The sequence below is a fragment of the Typha angustifolia genome, chromosome 8 (genome assembly GCF_048772165.1).
Source record: "Typha angustifolia cultivar Huaian chromosome 8, ASM4877216v1, whole genome shotgun sequence".
NCBI lineage: Eukaryota > Viridiplantae > Streptophyta > Magnoliopsida > Poales > Typhaceae > Typha > Typha angustifolia.
Window position 1 is genome coordinate 1106220 of NC_133246.1, and position 18998 is coordinate 1125217.

The 18998-nt window shown below is 39.5% G+C and overlaps 3 protein-coding genes across 5 annotated transcripts; all 3 read left to right on the plus strand.

Moving 5' to 3' along the window:
• Positions 1 to 173: 173 nt before the first annotated feature.
• On the plus strand, positions 174 to 5761 carry LOC140765881 (mitochondrial thiamine diphosphate carrier 2-like). Of its 3 annotated transcripts, none has more exons than XM_073105177.1 (7): positions 175 to 537; positions 1042 to 1150; positions 2070 to 2181; positions 2294 to 2421; positions 2960 to 3112; positions 4430 to 4579; positions 5258 to 5761. In XM_073105177.1, the coding sequence occupies exons 2-7, from the start codon at positions 1091 to 1093 to the stop codon at positions 5474 to 5476; spliced, it is 822 nt and encodes a 273-aa protein (XP_072961278.1). In that variant the 5' UTR covers positions 175 to 537; positions 1042 to 1090; the 3' UTR covers positions 5477 to 5761. The 3 variants fall into 3 exon arrangements, with proteins under 3 accessions (XP_072961277.1, XP_072961278.1, XP_072961276.1); XM_073105175.1 differs by having other exon boundaries at positions 176 to 537; positions 1042 to 1158; XM_073105176.1 differs by lacking the exon at positions 4430 to 4579 and having other exon boundaries at positions 174 to 537; positions 1042 to 1158.
• A 1221-nt stretch (positions 5762 to 6982) lies between these two features.
• On the plus strand, positions 6983 to 17312 carry LOC140765875 (homeobox protein LUMINIDEPENDENS). Its single transcript, XM_073105167.1, has 13 exons — positions 6983 to 7480; positions 8523 to 8550; positions 9012 to 9142; positions 9347 to 9798; positions 9878 to 9971; positions 10049 to 10142; positions 11696 to 11822; positions 11904 to 11955; positions 12037 to 12077; positions 12188 to 12276; positions 13081 to 13551; positions 15275 to 15870; positions 15973 to 17312. The coding sequence occupies exons 1-13, from the start codon at positions 7289 to 7291 to the stop codon at positions 16885 to 16887; spliced, it is 3282 nt and encodes a 1093-aa protein (XP_072961268.1). The 5' UTR covers positions 6983 to 7288; the 3' UTR covers positions 16888 to 17312.
• A 19-nt stretch (positions 17313 to 17331) lies between these two features.
• Positions 17332 to 18955, plus strand: LOC140765877 (psbP domain-containing protein 7, chloroplastic). Its single transcript, XM_073105169.1, has 3 exons — positions 17332 to 17791; positions 18144 to 18369; positions 18474 to 18955. The coding sequence occupies exons 1-3, from the start codon at positions 17332 to 17334 to the stop codon at positions 18787 to 18789; spliced, it is 1002 nt and encodes a 333-aa protein (XP_072961270.1). The 3' UTR covers positions 18790 to 18955.
• Positions 18956 to 18998: the final 43 nt, after the last annotated feature.

The window sequence follows — 18998 nt, forward strand, 5'->3', positions numbered from 1 at the left end:
TAAGAATACCTGTATTTAAATATGGAGTTAGGAGTGTATTTGCAAATAGGGGATTTGGAGGGGTCTAGACGCAAAAAATAGAGACCATGTGGAAAGATAAACGAAATAAATAAATAAATTTAAAATCCAGAAAAGTAAATAAAAAAAAAAAGAAAAAGAAAAAGAAAAAAAAAGAGGCAAAGAAGCGGTCCTCTCCTTCGTAAACGCCTCTATCTCCGCCTCTTCCATCTTCCAAATTCCAATGTCGGCGTCTCTTCTCTTCTCGTCAAATTCCCGCTCATCTCCATCTATCCTTCAACTCGCCCTTATAGCTAATAGATAGCGACTTGTCGAAGCATAGCGTTCTCTTCTACCGCTTCTCTCGATTTTTCCTACCAGAAAACCTAGTAGACAGTGCTGCAATCTCGGGATCTGACGCGGATGGAAGAGCCCGGGCAGCTAAAACGGGCGTTCATCGATTCTTTGGCGGGAGCGATCGCTGGAGGGATCTCTCGGACGGTCACGTCGCCGCTGGATGTGATCAAGATTAGGTTTCAGGTTTGCGATTGTCGTTGATGATTCTATTCTTTTGTTTCGTTTGATCTTTTTTTAACTATGTGGAAGAAGAGTGGAGTAGGCACTCGGTTCGATTGATGTAGGTTTAAGCAGGGTACTGAATGTGGCAGAACATTATTCGTAACATAGATTTTAGCTTGATCGTAGCTCATGGGATACGTGGGATACATTATGGTAACATAGAATTCGATTTTTGAACACTCCTCTTTGTAATTGTACAAATTGAACCCTGCTCATTTGGCTTATTTGGAGATTGGAGCATTCTATGCTTTCTTTCTTCTTTTACTTAGTTCTAGCACAGCCGTAAAATCACGGCCATTAAATGCCAATGTTATGTCTTTAAATGATCTACTAGTTTTGTTCACTAGTTCCTTTGACACGCTTGAGATTTATCGTGAACCTTTTTTGAGTTATATATATCTTCGAGCTTTCATGGCCTAATAAATAGCGGGGGAAATAAAGAATTGTTTTGCTGATCCCTTGCAGGTTCAACTGGAGCCTACATCTTCATGGGCTGTTCTCCAAAGGGAGTTGTATGCACCGTCAAAATATACTGGAATCTTGCAAGCAAGCAGAGATATTTTCCGAGAGGAAGGTTTGCCGGTATCTCTCTTCGGACCAATTTTATTGTTTACTCTCTACCTTCCTTGTATTAGCTCCTTTTTTTTTTATTTTTTAGGTTGATAGATAGAAGTTTCTAATAAATCCTGCCCATGTCATATTGGTAGAAGTGGCTTATACTGAAAATGAAAAAGTAAAAAAAAAACTTGCTCTCTCATATTCTATAAAAAAAGATGGCAGTTGCTTGTTTGTAGGAGGAAGCTAAGGCTTAACCATGCTGCTTTGTTATGTTTCCCACTACATATAGAACTTACTGAGGTGTTATTGGGCATTTAGAAGTTAATACTATCTAAGCCTAGAGTTATATTTAGAAAGCATGCCAGTGTCTCTTAGGTAGCCTGATAAAATTTCTCTATATGCCAGCTAGTCCAGCCAATTTATGGCTACCTTCTTTTTAATCTGGTAGGTTCCTGTATAAGTTTTTTAGACTTCGTTTAGTTTATCCCTCCATGCTTTTGGTGTTTAAACTGATGAGTGACTATCCAGATGAGGGGAGGAGCTGTTGTAGACAAAGGAAAACTCCCCCCCCCCCTCTCTCTCTCTCTCTATTTATTTACATATACACACTTCTCATTTTATTGCCTTTTCTTCTGTTTTTGTTCTTTTGTTCTAATTAGCTATATGATTTGTATTTTCACCTGAATATACTTTTGTTATTTTATTAGGATTCCTGGTACTTAATGAGTAACATTGTTTTGTCCTATAATTCTACTATGGTTGCTTATATTAGCATGTAGCTTCTAGTCATCCTGCCATTTTATCTGCTTAATTACTTATTTTCATTTGTTTTATTTGTGTTTCCTTTAGTTTTTCACGCAAAAACCATCGAAAGATAATTATAGGAGTAGTGGAATAAAAATTGTGGTAACTCTTTGAAGTTTTTATCTATCCAGGGTTTTTGGAGAGGAAATGTTCCTGCTCTACTCATGTACATGCCTTACACTGCTATTCAGTTCACAGTTTTACACAAGTTTAAAACTTTTGCGGCTGGTTCATCCAAGACAGGTATGGGAAATGCCTTGTATGTCACCCCTTTCCTTGACTTTAAGTTTCTAACCATCTACTGTTTTTCGCTTATTCCTACTCAACATGCTTATCTATTATTGCTCCTTTCCAGAGGATCATCTGCACCTGAGTCCTTATTTATCTTACGTAAGTGGAGCATTAGCAGGATGTGCGGCAACATTAGGATCATATCCCTTTGATCTTTTACGGACCATTTTAGCATCACAGGGTGAACCAAAAGTATGTACTAATTTTTCTTTTCTTGTTGTCTGCTCCGGAATAATGATTAAGTTGCTAATTGCTTTCATTCATTACGGGTTGTCATTTGGTGAGAAATAATCTTCATAAAGTTTCAACCTTGTCGCTCATACTGTTGAACTTGATTTGATCCTACGGTTGTATATGTTCACTAAGTTTCAAGGTTTGACCTTGATATCTTAACCTCAGTTAGGAGTTCTAGCTAGGTGTTTATTTGTGCGTGAATTCTATTGTAGAAACTAGAAACATTTTCTTGAATATCAAAAGCTTGTCTACATCTACTTTGTGCAAATAGCTCTTGTTTTGATGAAATATATGAATTTCTTTATAGTATAGAAGAACCTGTTGAAATAGTTTGTGTATCATTATATTGGTATAAAGCATCATTAAAATGTTTCTCCACTATTGATGCCAATATATCATTATAATGTATCATAATGGAGAGAGAAAAAAAAGGTTTGAAATGAACTTGATGAATGAAGAGACCTGGTTTTGACAATGTGGCTCTTTTTTTATGTAGGTATATCCCACCATGAGATCGGCATTCATTGACATTATTAATACCCGTGGTATTCAAGGGTTATATTATGGGCTGTCACCAACACTTGTTGAAATTGTTCCTTATGCTGGTTTGCAATTTGGTTCATACGACACGTTAAAGCGATGGATGATGGTATATCTGGAACTTATATCCTTGTTCGTTTTGCTCTCCTTGAAAGTTGATGATGATCTTTAATGAGAAATGCAACTGGTTACAATGTAAAGTGCATCCGTCGTTGCCTTACCGTGAAATCAATAAAACCCAATGCTTACTAATTTTAGTGGTCACACTTGTCTTTCTCTTGCTTTGCATCATGTTTAACAAGGATATACGTTTTTGACGAGATGCTCCATATATCATGCAATTTGATGTAACTCTGCTTTTAAGCTTATGTGGTCAAAGTTAACTCCAGCCATCTTCCAGTGCTACTGGACATAGTGTATATATGAAAAAGCACTTGAATCTCCATTGTATACCATACAACTGGAACTTGCTGCATGTTCCAATGAGGCTTCATGCACATCTTTAGCTGGTCATTTTTTAAGTTCCTTGCAATCTGTGACCAGACATAATTATCTTTGATTTTGTACTCTTGAATATCTTTCTCAGTAATGCTGGTGGCTGTAAACAGATATACTAATTCACTATATTTTCTTCTGCATACTTAGAATTGTCAATGACTTAACATGTTCAATCAATATTTCTGTGTCAGCCCTGTTATGTCTTTCATTATTTAAATGTATGATTACCAAAGGTCAAAGATATTAATCAGGATCCAGTAGTACGTTTCCTGTGACCATATACTGAAAAATGGAAGTATAATTCAGATGCTCTGAGCTATATAGACTATTGTCTTATCAAATTTGGAGTAATTTAAAATTTAATATTTAATTATGGGCTTTAGTGTCCATCCTTGAAATAAGTAATGAGAAAACCTGCAATATGGTCAGCTGTTGCAAGATCTACACTCTTTATGATATCTTGGTTGCAATGTGCAATTTATTTTTAAATACTTTGATATTTTTTGTTACCACTATTACTTTTTTTTTCATCAAATATAATCGTGCCACAGGCATGGACCGTGCCCTAAGAGAGGGAGAGAAAATGATAAAGAGATTACTCATTTTTACTCTTCATCGCTTGCCGAGTCGCCACTCGCCGCCGTCCAAGCTCGTGGCACTTGCACACACATACACACACACCCATCGGGTGCCCTAGCCCAAGGAAAAAGAAAGGTTAAGAGAGAGAGAGATCCGCAAACCCCCCCCCCCCCTCCCCGGCACCCCTCATGCCATGTGCCATACGCCGCTGGCATGCCTCATGCCGGTTGGCACGGTCATCGTTGTTTTTTTTAATCAAAAGTAATAGTGGTTTATTTATTCATACTATTATGCCATGTATTTGTAGATTGGATTGTTTACCATTATTTAGTTGAATTTGTCCTTGTAGGAATGGAATAGGCGCAGGTCATCTGATCTTAGTGAAATCAGGCAAGACGAGTCTATCTCAAGCTTCCAGCTATTTCTTTGTGGGGTTACAGCTGGAGCATTTGCTAAGTCTGTGTGCCACCCTCTTGATGTTGTAAAGAAGAGGTTCCAGGTAACCCATATTGTGTCCTAAAGAGGATCCTTTTGTTCATGTAAATTTTACAAAGTATTACAACCAAAGGGTACCTGTGTCATGACATCTTTCTCTTTTTGGACTACTTTATGCATGCATATAATTATAATTTTTTCTCGGTTCACAAGTATCTTAAATATTGAATGAAGATAATGTTGGATACGTCCTTGGTATAATACATTGTTTATTCCTCCTTAGGGTTCACTTACTTACATATAAGTCACACATTCATCTCTTAGTCTTATCAAAATGTAAAGATTCATAGTGGTGCCTTTTACTGAGAGGATACTGATGTTGACCTATCTGGTTTAAGTTTTGTGCCAATTAACCATTAAAGTCAAAGTTTCACAAAATTGACGATTCTCATGTTAAGAGATATTGTTTAAATATTTAACCAGTAAACACTAAACACTGGTCAGGCCCTTTTGTTTTCTTTGGTGCCCTTCATAACTTTACAGAGCGGATGCTATCCTGACGTCTGCTGTCAAGCTCTTTTACTAGGCTTGGCTAGGCATTAATTTTCCTGATGTTTATTATCAACTGGACAACTGAATGTATTTGATACTTTTGTTGATGCATAATGTTTGTATTTCTTATATTTTTCTGTGTTGCTTATATGATTTTATGCTACATTTGTCTTTCTTCATGACACTGCAGATTGAAGGTTTACAACGACACCCAAAGTATGGGGCTAGGATTGAGAGTGAAACCTATAAGAACATGTACCATGCCTTGAAAGAGATTGTGGTGAAGGAGGGGTGGGCTGGCCTTTACAAAGGCATCTTCCCTTCTCTAGTAAAATCTGCTCCAGCTGCTGCTGTGACGTTCGTGTCCTATGAGTACATTTCAGACTGGTTAGAGTCAACATTGACGTGAAAGACGTCAATTTTCTTTTTGACCCTGATATATTCTTTTGTTGTAAGTTTGCTCTATTCTTTTGGATGCCTTGTATCATGAGAGTATCAGTTAGAGTTTCAGATGGACTGTGTGGTTCTGTTAGACCCTGCAATGCAGGATTTGGCAAGCCTCCAGTTCCAACAAGCTGAATCATTCTAATAAGCTTCTGCCTGACAAAGTCTTGACATACGGTAACATGTAAACACTGCGTTATGAAATCATTCCTTACTCTTTTTAATCTGGAATTTGCCACTTCTTTTGACATATTGTTGATCTCGAGTAGCTGGGTCTGGGTCTGAAGGCTTGGTTATTATCATTGTTTTGAGTCCAGTCCCTTATTTTTTAAAACAGGGTTGGGCGGTGGCTCTCTTTTTCAAGAACTTCTAATTCCCTTATATACCGTGTAAGGCTATCATGTGCCGAGCTAATCAGTGGAATGACAAAGGGCAGTTTTCTGGATGATCTGAACTTGTTCTTTATTGGAGTCAATGTGAATGAAATCGATGTTGCTATGGGAAAAGCTGTAATCGGTTTTGAAGTTCTTTATACAGTGTTGAATGCTTTGGAATGGAGATGCTGGTTCCCTGACATCACTCGCACTTTCCCCCATATTTAACCTGCCTTTCATTTGTTTATGTAAATTTTCTACGTATGACAATGCATTGCTTCTTCTTGTAGATAATAGCTAGTTTAATGTAAGCTTATCATGAGTTTATCTTTCCTCGATTGTTCTTTGTGTACTTTATGTATGCTTCACCCTAGCTGGCTTTACAATTCTGATGTTACTGATTCAATAGAGTTGTCTATGAATTACATTTGATTCGAGAATGTTTTTGCCAGTAGATTTCGCTTTTTAGAAGTTGATCCTCATGCCTACATCTGAAAGCACACTCTAAGATTCAGCAGTTGTCATCTTGGATATGTGGAATCTGCTCGTCAATAGATACCATTTGCTTCTTCTCCAGGCTACCAACTTTGGCGCAAGCCCCATCCTACAAGTTCTTTATGTCAGCTAGAATGACCGAGATATGTTTGTTAGGATTGAAAGCAAGAGCCCAAGCAGACTGAGAGAAGGAAGTGAACGACTCCACTTTAGTTCACCCATAAATTAAACCTGCAGGCATATGAGGTTACAATAATTATAGTCCGGAGATGAGTGTTGTCTTCAATCTTCAAGGCGGTGGTCGCTACGAATACCACCAAGTATCCAGCTGAGATCAGCCCAGCAAAAATTAAGCTGTGAGTAGAGTGGACTCAGGTTGAGAAACTAATGGCCAATTCTTTTGTCACGTACATCTATAATCTATTGAACAAAAATTTGCTAACGTCTCAATTAGTTAAAATTCCACATGGTAATTCGGTTATCGGATTTATATATCGGATCCTGCGTAGACTCAGAATCCGCTCCACTGTTGCCATCTAACGAGAAAGCTTAAAATGGGAAAACAAGCAATGATAGCAAAATTAGATATTTCTTTGGTTAATAAAGCGCACCGGCTGTTTTCTCCCTTGGGTTATAGACTTATAGCGGATTAATCGATCGCCCTCTCTCTTTTCTCTCTTCCCTCCTCTCCTCTCTCTCCTCTCGCGTTCTTGGGCTGCGCTTCTCTCTTCCTCTCTCTTCTCTTCGCAACGCCGGAAACTTAACCCTAACCCTAATTGTGCGGCCCTTTCTGTGTGTGTGTTTTTTTTTTTGGTTTCACTGTCTCCCATCTGGGGTTACACCTTCTAATCCCTTCGTCGGAGCCCTAATGCTTGGGCTCTCGCGCGGTGTCGCCGTTGGGATCGTTGATGGCTCTCGTCCCTGCGGCCGCGGCCGGTGGTCTCGACGAATCGGATGCCATAGGTGCCAGCTCAATGGAGTCCCTCGCGGGGCTCGTCGACTCGCAGAAGGAGCTCTTCCACAGCCAGATCGAGCAGCTCCAGAGGCTGGTGGTCGCCCAATGCAAGCTCACCGGCGTCAACCCCCTCGCTCAAGAGATGGTATGTGATTGATTTCCTTAACCTTTTTAGGGTTTCCTTGCTTTCTTGTCAGATTCGTTGTTTTCTTGTATGGTACGCGAAAAGACAGAAAATTTTCATGCTTGGGCTGTGAAAAGTTGGAATCTTGGCTTTGATGGAGTTATGATTTTTTTTTCATCATGTAATTATTGAGAGATATCTTCTTCTGCGCGTTTATTAGCAATAATTTCTGGATAGAGCCTTGATATCTTGAGCTCTTCTTCGTACTAATTTGTTATTTTCCCTTTTTGGCTCGAGCCTTCTTTGCCGACATTTAGATAACTGATTTTCAAGTTGCATGCTATCTTTGTTTGTTGTCCTAGGAAGGTTGATAAAACTAGGAACTAATCAAAGGTTAGAAGCAGAAATCGATGGTAACATTATATGGTATGGAAGAATTTATTATAGGATTTTTCCTGTTGCTTATGAAAACTCTCATAAGTCATTCTAAATATTTAAGCGGCACAAGCATATGAATCTTTGGCACAAAAAGGTGTAGCACCATTGGTTTCCTAGATTTTCTTGTTTAGTATGGTTCCTCTTTTTATGACAACACTAAGTAGGAAAAGCCATTAAAGAGGAGGTGCACCTCTTGGTTATTTCCATGTTTCTCCTGCTTCTGATACTTATTACTTAGTGGAAAAGTTGTAGTATATTGCAGGGTTTAAATTCTATGTGTAGTTGTCTATTAGACATGCTGCATGTCTATGCTGATTGGATACAGGAAATTTGCAGTGGGATCAATGTGTTCTTCTGTGCTAACCTATGCCAGCCTGTTTCTTGTCTTTCTAGGAACTTGGTTAAACAAGGCTGTAAATTTTTCATGTCACTACAATCAATGCTTCCATACATGTTTGCTTTATCCCTTTCTGTAATCTTATGCTTTTTGTTCTATAACTTTTAACATTTTGATACAGTCTGGAGTTATGTTTTTGATGCTATCTAATCTAGATTTCCATATTATAACATCTTTAATTCAATTATATCAAAGACAAACTGATATTGTCTTTTATTTCCCATGCAGGCTGCTGGTGCATTGTCAATTAAAATTGGTAAGTACTTATTTTGTAGAGACACTGTAGTTGATATTTTCTGTGACCAACAAAATCAGTTCATGAAGTAGTTCAGTTCCTTTCTTGCATGTATATCTAATTTATCAGATTCAGGTTAGGTGTACTTTTGTCTTAAGGTTCTGTAGCCTCTTGTTCATTAAATTAGAAGAGGGAGGGGAAGAAAAAAGCCAATATAGGAGGAACTTGTAAGAAAAGACAGGACAACACTCAGTTTAATGTGAAGCTGTGAATTAAATAGTGGAGGAAAGTGATTCATCTAGTGGCCTAGCCGACCACAATTAGTTGCAACTAAAGTCATAATTGTTGAAACTGTTTATATGTAAGCACTTTCTATAGTTATCGATGTTTTTTATTTTCTTAATGTTGTTTAGTCTCTATTAGTTATTTGATGGGACTGAATGTAGGGGGTTATATAGGAATTTTGTTGCTGCATTTTACAGGGAAAAAGCCAAGGGATTTGCTGAATCCAAAAGCAGTGAAATACATGCAGTCAGTTTTCTCTATTAAGGATAATATTGGGAAAAAAGAAACTCGGGAAATTAGTGCACTTTGTGGGCTGACAGTTACGCAGGTTATTTTCCTAAACCTTCTCAATGTGATCTGAATTTTACAGATTTATGTATCAGTTCTTATGTTACTTTTCTCTTTTCATGTTGTCATGTTAAATGCTATGAGCAGAGCTTTCTCTTTGTTCTCTCTCTTTTCTTTTCCTTTAAAATATCTTGCACTGATTTGCCCATGGCCATTTACAATCAGCTGATGTGCCAATGTGTAGGTTAGAGATTTTTTTGCTGGTCAACGTTCAAGGGTGAGAAAGCTTGTAAGCTTGTCACGTGAGAAAGCAACCATATTAGAGGCATCTAGGCCATCTAGTCATCTGTTGTCTGATGGCTCAGATCCAGCTGTGCCTGCTAGAAAAGAGACACCTGTAAATACTACTGAGCTTCTGACAACTAAGGAACCTTCAGTGGTCCCTATAAACTCTGGGATCCTTAATGCTGTCAAAGATGTCCAACAGGTCGTTGTGCATTCAGTTGATGCTACTAACCCTGTTGAGGCAACTCCTTTAGCCTCATTGCCAGCTGAAGCTATTCCTGGTGTTAACTCTGAAGATAAGAAGTTCTTGGATGACATTGTTACTCTAATGAGGAAGGAAGAAACATTCTCAGGGCAGGTGAAACTGATGGAATGGGTTCTCCAAATTAATGACTTAGCAGTTCTAAACTGGTATGCTATCCTTCCAATTTATGATGTTTGGAGGTTGTGATTGTCACATGATCTCAGAAATTGTCTATCGAATCTTCAGGTTTTTAACAAAAGGAGGTCTTACCATTTTAGCAACATGGTTGAGCGAAGCAGCTACAGAAGAACAAACTACTGTGCTGCTTACTATTTTTAAGGTCCTTATCATTTGTTACTTATGCATTTTTGTTGTCCATATGATAGTTTTTTTGAACCCCTTTTTTGCCATGTATAGGTTCTTTGTCACCTGCCACTACATAAAGCTTTGCCCATACAGATGTCAGCTATTCTGCAAACTGTCAACAGGTTGCGGTTTTATAGGACATCAGGTGTGTAGATATTGATTACAGAATAAATTTTCCATGTTCATGTTTGGAAGATCATCGATCTCATAGTCTTTAATCATATAATGTTTGTAGGAGGGAGTATTATATGAATTGCTGTGATCTATCAAGTGATTGCGTGCTAAATATGCCTTCACTTTTTAGTTGGTTTAAGTTTCATGTCGCACCTTTTTCTTTTTGATATGAGAGGATGGTTGAAGAAGTTGCTGCATATAGATAATAAAAGCATTATAGTATATGTTCAGCTGCCCGAGAGTTGAGTCTAGATCGTAGGAATATTTCTTCTCCATTGTTGGATGACAAGGGGAGGGGGAAGGTGGGCATTATGCGCAAGATATAGATGAGCAATTATCTTTCTTCAGATGGATTAATCTTTTCATTTTATTTTCTTTCGAGGATTTTTGACAATGAGCATTTGTCTTTTTATGTCTTGCTTGAATCTGTAATTTTCTTTTCTGTTGATTCTTTTTGTTTCATTTAGGTATTTGTAAAGTTCATTTACTAAAAGAAAACTCAAACAGTCGTTAGTGGGCAATTTAGTCAGTTGATTCTATAATTCTATTCAATCACTCGTACATTTTATAGGTTTTTGGTCCATAAAAAGTTGAATATACTCTTCTTGAAAAGCATCCTCTTTCTGCAAAGTCAGAAAAGCTATGTAAGCTTTTGTTTTATAGACTGCCAAGAATGGATTAAAATTGTTTTTGCAAGCATATTATATGTGGTAGTGTCTCATTGTAGGACAGAGGCTGTATATTTATTTCTTTTGTTGCTATCTGTAATTGGAGGCTAGGTTAAAGCCTGCCATGGTAATAGCTTTCTCACATGTAAGCTGCAGAGGTTTCATGGACTGGCAGTAACTCGTGTTGTGCATCCACTTAGTATGGAGATTTTCTTTCCATAATACAAGATGAGTTTTCAAAAAATGAGTGCTTTAGTATTGTTTTTTACAATCTCACATGTCATTGTTAATTTAGGATGCAACTTTTCCATGCTGTGTTATGGCAGGTGAGCTTAGCCCAACCATGAACATCTTATATCTACAAGAATCCATTCTTCCAACTAAAAAGTTGTGATTGTATAGTGGACACAAATGTTCTAACATAGCATGGTTATGTTTTCCTTAGTTATAATTGACATGGATATGCTTTCCGCCCTGATTCAATACTGCACGGAATTGTGTCCTTGAGTAAGCTTTGTCTTTGGCCAACTAGACTAAAGCTTGATAATTAGGAACCGATTTTTGTTGAATGACTCCTGTTAATGTTTTGTTGCCAACTTGTTGAAAGTGGTATAGATTAATTTAAGAGATATATTCTATTCCTGAAAGCAATTTGTTTGACAGTGCACTAATGAATTTTTCTGCAAGGAGCCTGATGTTCATACTAAGTTTGATTTTATTTATATTAAGTTTGATTTTATTTTATTTTTTCACATTGATTGGTTCTACTTTCACCTGAACTGTTTGAGTAATCTACCTTTCACTGATTTTTCTCTAATTGGCCTATTTAACATATCTTATCTTATTTGAAGATCAGATATATCAAATAAAGCCAGAGTTCTTCTCTCAAGATTGAGCAAACTGTTTGTACGAAGCCAGGCCTTGAAGAAACCTCATTCAAATTTCGGCAAGGATGCACGGAAGGAGATTGTTAGCAGACAAAGGTGTGCCTTTACTTTCTATAGCTGAAGTACTTCCGTTTCCATATTCTAAGTTTCTTGGGACCTTCCTATTTCTATCTATAGGGTTGGTGAAATCCTCAGTGATGAGTCTTGGCAGTCCAAAATTGCGAGTCCTGTAAGTATCTAGAATTCTAACTTGTAATATAACCTCCACTATTTTAGAGCAATCCTTACTTTTCTTTTGCCTTCTTGTCAGGTGGAAATTCTCGCCCTAACTGAAAATACGGAAAATAGCAGGTGTTCATTCTTTAGTCTGGTTCTTCTATATTTCATCTTATTTATGATTATCATATATGGTAAAGGTTCAAAACCTTAATTTTCTCTCCTTTCTGTTTGTGTATATCTAGGAAATCAGAGCCTAAAAGATCATTAAAGCTGCTCCCAGCACCTTCAGATGAGTCAAGCAAAAAGAATGATCGAAGTGCCCAATCATCAAGTATCCTTAAGCTGAATCTAAGATTGGCCTTTAGAGTATTTTTTTCATCCATTCTAAATCTTTGCTTTTCTTCGAACATGGGACTGCAACATGTCATGTGCATGCAGAAGTCTTCTAACGTGGCTAAAATACAATGAGGAAAAATGTGTTTTTTTTTTCCTAATGTGCATCATAAAAGATAGGAATTGCACCAAACGGTTGGAATAAGGGTTTATGTTTATGTGCATCGCATTGTCTTAACCTCCCGCTATTGTGACCACTGTTTATAGCAATGCTTATCCAAAATGTTTGTTCTTGTATGGTGACATATTACTAATTTGGCTCTTTCATGAAACTTCTAAAAAACTCAGCAAGAGAAGTGAAAAGTATAGAAGAAAGGAGAAGAATGATCTTTTTATTTTCTTTTTACCCATGCAGAGGAAATCCTGCAGAACCTCAACTTTTCCTTTTCCTTTCCCTTCCTATATCCTTATTCATATTGTAATGGAAATAATAACCTGTCAGAATTTTTTTGGGTAGCTTATAAGTAATCAATAGTGTGTGGGGTTGGCAATGAGATTGTGTAAAAAAGTTGCTGATTCATGTCATGGACTCATTTTTCAATGCTTCCTAAGTTGTTCAGACTGAAAGGGTTATTAATATTCTGTTACATATCCTAGATTATTTAATCTTGATAGGGAACAGTGTCCAATGAACATAATTTTAAGATGACTTATTATAGTAAATCTACTTGTTCTATGTTCTTCAGTGATTTATTGTGAACTCATTACCTTTTTGGACAGTAAATTCCTTAGCCATTTTCAGAAACTAAAGAACGCAGAAAAGTTTTACTGGTGGAGCAGCTTGATCGTAAAACTGCAGGCAGAAATGTGCAGGTTGCCAGAACAGTGGTGACAAACAATAGCAGACCACTATCAGCTGATGACATTCAAAAGGCAAAAATGCGTGCAGTTTTCATGAAGAATAAATATGGCAAGACTGATGCCTTAGATAGTGAAGATAAACTCCCTAAAATAGAAAATGATAAATTTTCTCCTGGTTCCCACATCCGCACCATATTGCCTGCATCCAGAATATCTCAACTTCCTCACCTGAAAAAGTCTGTGGAGTTTAAACCTTTAGCGCCTACAGAAAATAATCTTCCCATTGCACCTACAGCAAATAATCTTCCCCCTAAGCTGGAAGCCTTGGTCACTCCAAAGACAAATTCAGCTTCCCAAGAAAATTTGATGGAGAAGTTGAAGTGCAACCAAATCCCCTGGCGGACACCACCAGGTACCTTTGCTTTGTGCTCTTTCATCTGTTTGCATTTCCACTTGCTGAATATTTCCAGTCTTGAGGGAAGCATGGAGCCTGCCTTCAAGTTCAACATAATGTTTTGTTATTGTGGACTATCTGAATTGACAAAAATTTATCTAATGAATAATGATCCTTGACAGCTTGGAAGCATTTGTGTCAGTCTGGCAATGTGCTCGAGAGAATTAAGGTCATTGTAAATAAAATGCTGTTTAAACTACTTGGAAGAACATCAGTATCATATCATGAGTAAGCCACAAACGTTTTAATTAAACAAGAGAAGTTAGGCATGAAAGGAAAAAAATCTGATGGTGCATTTCAGTGAAGTGGAACCAGTCACACTGGATGCTCAAATAGATTTTGCTGCAGTAAAGGCATAAGCATATATGATCTCATGGTCTTTCATGCTTTCAGCTTCTGTTTTGGTATACGTTAAGAGATACTCACAATGGAAGGCGACGATAATGATAAAATTTTAAGATATTGAAGAAATTAATCAACTGAATGTGCCCAAAAAGCTGATACATTGCCTTGCAACTGGTATTTCAGATATGATCTCTTTGCAATGTATCAAACATGGATGTTGATCTAAAGGTGTTTCCTGTGAATAGATACCTTCCAAAGGAACTATATTCTGTTCTCTTTCCAGCGTTTGTGCATGGTGAAATCTTTGTTACTGCTATTTAAGAAACCATCTGGTTACCTACTACTGGGACTAGTCAGTGCTAAGCACTCAGAGAAGTTCTGAACCTCTGGTTGCTTGACAGGTGGCGATTACTCAGTCTGAAAGTATGCAAAACTGGGTCACACGTCTGACTTGATGTAGCCAATTGCAAACTTCACCAGTCTCTGGTTGTTCGTAGTCTTAATGATTAAAAAAAAAATTCACCTTTTCCCCAATCTAATATATATTCCCTTTTAAAGTTAGAGCAAGTGTGCAACCGTGCGACCATGTTAAATCTAGTTCGATACGATTTAGCTAATTTCTGCATTCATATAATTTTGTATACACCACTTGTGCTGCTCTACAAGCATGTCTTCAGTGGGGATAATCTTTATCCTGTGTGAGTTATTAATGCTTTCATAGATAACCAGCTTCTTGTGGTGTTAGGCATGGGTATTTGCAGGTATCATTTGTCATGGTGATATCCTAAACTGTTCAGATGTTATTACTTGGATGTTCTCATGGCATTTGTCATCTGTAACGAATATCTGATAATTTAAAAGTCAGAGGTTTGTTTGTTCTTTTAAAACGTAAGAGATTTTATACCAGGCATCTCAGTTTCTGCCAAGAGAGTAAAGAGGTGTGCTGCAGCTGTAGGCTCGGTTATAGATATATATGTATATTTCCTAGGGAAGGGAACTGGACATGAATTTTCAAGTTACTTGTCTGAGGAACTGCTTTGCATGCCTGAGAGGGGACATCCATCATTGGTGTATTCAGCTCAAAATCTTTCACTAACATGAAATATCATAGTATGTAGCCCCAGTATTACTTTTGAGAACGCCTTCATATTAATATTAGCAATGGATTAAATAGTGTTAATGCAATTTCTTATATGATCACTCAGAGCATGTTTTTGCTAAAAATTGGTTTTTGTTGGATAATTTAGATGTATTTGAAATTTGCTGAGCATAATTTAATTGTCTGCATGCACGGCTGCTGTTATTTGATGCATGTCTACCACGTTATTTGATGCAGAGGTGAGAATTGATCCTGTATGGAGTGTGGGTGCCGGGGAGAACAGCAAGGAAGTCGAGATCCAGACCCAGAGGAATAAGCGGGAGAAGGAAACAATATATCCAAGCCCACAAGAGATCCCCCCGAATCCAAAGGAGCCTTGGGATACAGAGATGGACTTCGATGACAGCCTTACTCCAGAAATCCCCACTGAGCAGCCACCAGATGCTGATGCGATGGAGGAAGAAGAACCACCACGCTCTCCTGCCAGCAATGGAGTTCATGACATGCCGGCCGCTTCTTCCTCGATGGCCCCACCACAGGTCACTAATGGGGCGCCAGAGCCGGATCTCGAGTTGCTTGCCGTATTGCTCAAGAACCCGGAGCTGGTCTTTGCTCTGACTTCCGGCCAGGGAAAGAGCTTGCCCAGTGAGCAGACAGTGGCCCTGCTAGATTTGCTGAAGAAGAGTGGCGTCGGGCTGACAGAATTGGTGAATGGGTTAGCCAGTGCTTCTCAGGAGAATTTTAAACCACCTGAACCTGTGTGTAATCCTGAGGTCGATTCGATTCCTGCTTCTCTTCCGTCGCCAACTCCGCCATCAGACCCTGCTGCAAGGGTCAGACTGCTATTTGAACTTGTCTGTTGTTAATGTTTTGACTTTTGAGAAACTTCTACAAAAGATATTTTTACTGACGGTATGTCTTTTGTGTTGTTGCAGAGTAACTGGAGATCAGAATTCACGACCTTTGCAAAGGCTCCAGTGCTGCAGCCTCATTTACCTGGTATCAGAGATGGTTCAAATATTCCAAATACTACTACTCAGACCCTTATTCACCCTTCGTTGATGGCCACTAAGCCGTCTTACCCTCCAGCTGTTTCGCGTTTGCCTGCCGAAGCTCCTAGCACCCTCTTATCAATGCCTCAGTTGTCTGTGACTATTAACCCCTCAACTCATCACCTTCAGATACCTCCAGCTCCTGTACCTCATCAGAACCCATACTATCAGGTGCAGCAGAACTCTGTTCCTGATGCTATGTTACCTCCAAGGCATCTGCCAGTGGACAATGTAGCGAGCATTCCTCCATTGCTACCGCGGCAGGAGCCTTCGAGTTATGGCCGCTCGATCGTCTCCAGTAATCATATGTTACCTTTGCATGCAAATCCCCTAGAGCCACAGTCTGCCCTTCCGACATTTCCAACCAGAGTAACATCATGGCCGTCCGGTAGTACTACTGGGTTTGCCGGTGCTGGGAGACGCGATGTGACACCAGATCGATGGGTTGGTCGGCAGAATAATCCCGCAGAGTTTCAGGCTTCAGAACAAAGGTTTTTCACAAACCAAAACAGCTATAATGCTTATCCAGCTGGACATACGGCAGGGCACCATGTTCTCCCAGGCCGGACTTCGGATCAAAATGAGATCCTGGGTAGGTCCGAATACTTGGAAACATGGAGCCCAGGAGGCAGCCCTAAGAGATCTCCGGCGTACAGGGGTGGCTGGAACTTCGCAGAACAAAGAATAGACAACGGGCGGAATTCTAATAGCCAGTGGAATCCTGGGGACCGGAATTACCACAGGTCTGGCACTGGCAGTAGTAGGAGAGGCGATCACGACCGTGATCGGAGGAGATAATATGATCTGGTACTTTATCAGATGAGATTTTTGAGGGATCACCCATTTTGCCGGGAGGATTTCTTCTAAGATTTATAAGCTGGAGGGGAGTAGAGAGGTGGATCGATGTTCCGTACCAAACTAACAGCCAACTCTATAATCAGTTGAATCAAAAAAGTTACACCCACTTCCAAATACTCTTTTTAGCCGTATAAGAGGAGCGTGAGTTATATCTATCTATCTATCTATCTACCTTATGATTACTAAGGCCTATGCAATTATTTGCTACTCATTTGATCGGAAGAAGGTTCAAAGTTGTGCGACGCCTCTTTCTTGCATCAGCCACAAGCCTACAGCCAATAAGTCAGTCTTATAAATTGATATATTTATGTATTAACTGTTTGTATTACTGATTTTGATAGTATTCAAGTACATGTATTTCGTTCCTCTCGATGTGTAACATAAATGGATCGAGTTGAGTTAGTTGGATCTTTAAACTCGAATCCGAATCCGAATCCGAATCTAATCCGCATAATTATCGCAACCACCCAAAATCGGAAAGAAACTCCCCCAATGCTGCTAGCTATATCCACCATTTTAGCGGGAGTAATAGAACCGATGGCGTTGCGCGCCGCAGGAGTCGCCTTCGGGTCCAATTCCTCGAATTCTTTCTTGCCTTCTCGGGTCCAGTGCTCCGCGGAAGGCGGGTCCCCGGCGGAGGAGTTCGCCCCACTGGCGGCAGCGTTCCGGCGGCGGCTACTAGTGGGGTCCGGGGCGGCGTCGCTGGTGGCGGTGGGGGCTAACTTTGGTGGGATCACCAGCTTCCTCCTCGGGCTCTCGCCGGAGCTCGGCCGGCGACTCCGGCTCGATGTCCTCTACCCTGTTCGGGGTTTCACACGCTGCCTCGATGTTACCAAAGGATTCGGTGGGTCTCTCTCTCTCTCCCCGCATGCGGATCGAACCTTATCTGTACCATCTTAGATTATTGTTTTCACTTCACACCTTGTGCTTATTACGATTTGCACCTCAGTTTTTTAATTTATTTTCAATTCAATACTTATACTATTGGTAAAATACCAAATCCCATCCGAACGTGGCTTTTCAGAAAACAGTCAAGCACACAATATAAGGGTGTGAAATGTAAAATCCTCATAGTATAATTAGAAGCGAGCTCGAGTCGACTTGAATTTGGCTCGATTACAAAAGGAGCATGTTTATTAATGGCCAAACGACGAATAGTAAAACTCCTATCTTACTATGTACTAGAAATGCCACAGAGTTCATCTATCCGTCAAGCTGGGTAGGAGACCAAACACTTGTATACAGAGCAATAGGCAAAGCAGAGTCACAGCGGCCACTAGACCCCCCACCGCTGACGAACGGCAGATCTAATCCCCGGCCGCCTCGCGCCGTCAGCGACCCCGTGGCCGCCTTCGGCCCTCCAGGATCCAACGGCGAGCTTAACGTCAGCGTCATCGTCTCCACCGTCCCCCAGGACTTCTCGTACGTCACATCTCTCGCTGTCTCTCTATCTCTTATCCAATCTCATCATTTAAGAAGAAGATGATGATGATGACTATTATAACACCTTGATGGTATGTTTATAGGATTGAGGCCTTTGGTGGCCCAAAGGAAGTTGGTGAAGCAGTACTTAGGAGGGTTGCTGGGTCTAGGAGAGGGCAAGAGATTAAGGCTAGTCTAATCGATGCTTCTGTGAGGGAGGATATGGTGAAGAAGGTGAGGTACTACAAGCTTGAGTTTGGAGTCGAGGGGCCGTCGTTTCGCCGCCACAACGTTGCCGTCTGCTGTGCGAAAGATGGCAAGCTTTACACTCTCAATGCTCAGGCACCTGAGTCGGCATGGCCGAAGGTTAAGCGAGACTTTTTTGAGATTGCAGATTCTTTCACTCTTACTGAAGCATGACCCAAGAAGCCATTATTTCACCATTTGATCTTTTAATTGCTTCTCTAATTTTACACAGAGGATTTGTCGAGAAAAGATAAGAAAGTAAGTCATCGTTGTTATATTATACATGAAATCCATGGAACCGGAGTTGGATTTTCTAGAAATCGTGTTAGTCCAAAATGCAATTGTTACGTTTCATTCATTTATAAAAGTTTGAAAACTTGCTC

What these genes read in the sequence shown, in the direction of transcription:
- LOC140765881 (XM_073105175.1), top strand. Translation starts at nt 421, where the DNA reads ATGGAAGAGCCCGGGCAGCTAAAACGGGCGTTCATCGATTCTTTGGCG. An exon ending in CATCACAGGGTGAACCAAAA is followed by an intron (nt 2,422 to 2,959) that starts GTATGTACTAAT and finishes TTTTTTATGTAG; the next exon opens with GTATATCCCACCATGAGATC. An exon ending in CGTTAAAGCGATGGATGATG is followed by an intron (nt 3,113 to 4,429) that starts GTATATCTGGAA and finishes TTGTCCTTGTAG; the next exon opens with GAATGGAATAGGCGCAGGTC.
- LOC140765875 (XM_073105167.1), top strand. Translation starts at nt 7,289, where the DNA reads ATGGCTCTCGTCCCTGCGGCCGCGGCCGGTGGTCTCGACGAATCGGAT. An exon ending in TGCATTGTCAATTAAAATTG is followed by an intron (nt 8,551 to 9,011) that starts GTAAGTACTTAT and finishes TGCATTTTACAG; the next exon opens with GGAAAAAGCCAAGGGATTTG. An exon ending in GTGGGCTGACAGTTACGCAG is followed by an intron (nt 9,143 to 9,346) that starts GTTATTTTCCTA and finishes GCCAATGTGTAG; the next exon opens with GTTAGAGATTTTTTTGCTGG.
- LOC140765877 (XM_073105169.1), top strand. Translation starts at nt 17,332, where the DNA reads ATGGATCGAGTTGAGTTAGTTGGATCTTTAAACTCGAATCCGAATCCG. An exon ending in CGATGTTACCAAAGGATTCG is followed by an intron (nt 17,792 to 18,143) that starts GTGGGTCTCTCT and finishes GAAATGCCACAG; the next exon opens with AGTTCATCTATCCGTCAAGC. An exon ending in ACCGTCCCCCAGGACTTCTC is followed by an intron (nt 18,370 to 18,473) that starts GTACGTCACATC and finishes GTATGTTTATAG; the next exon opens with GATTGAGGCCTTTGGTGGCC.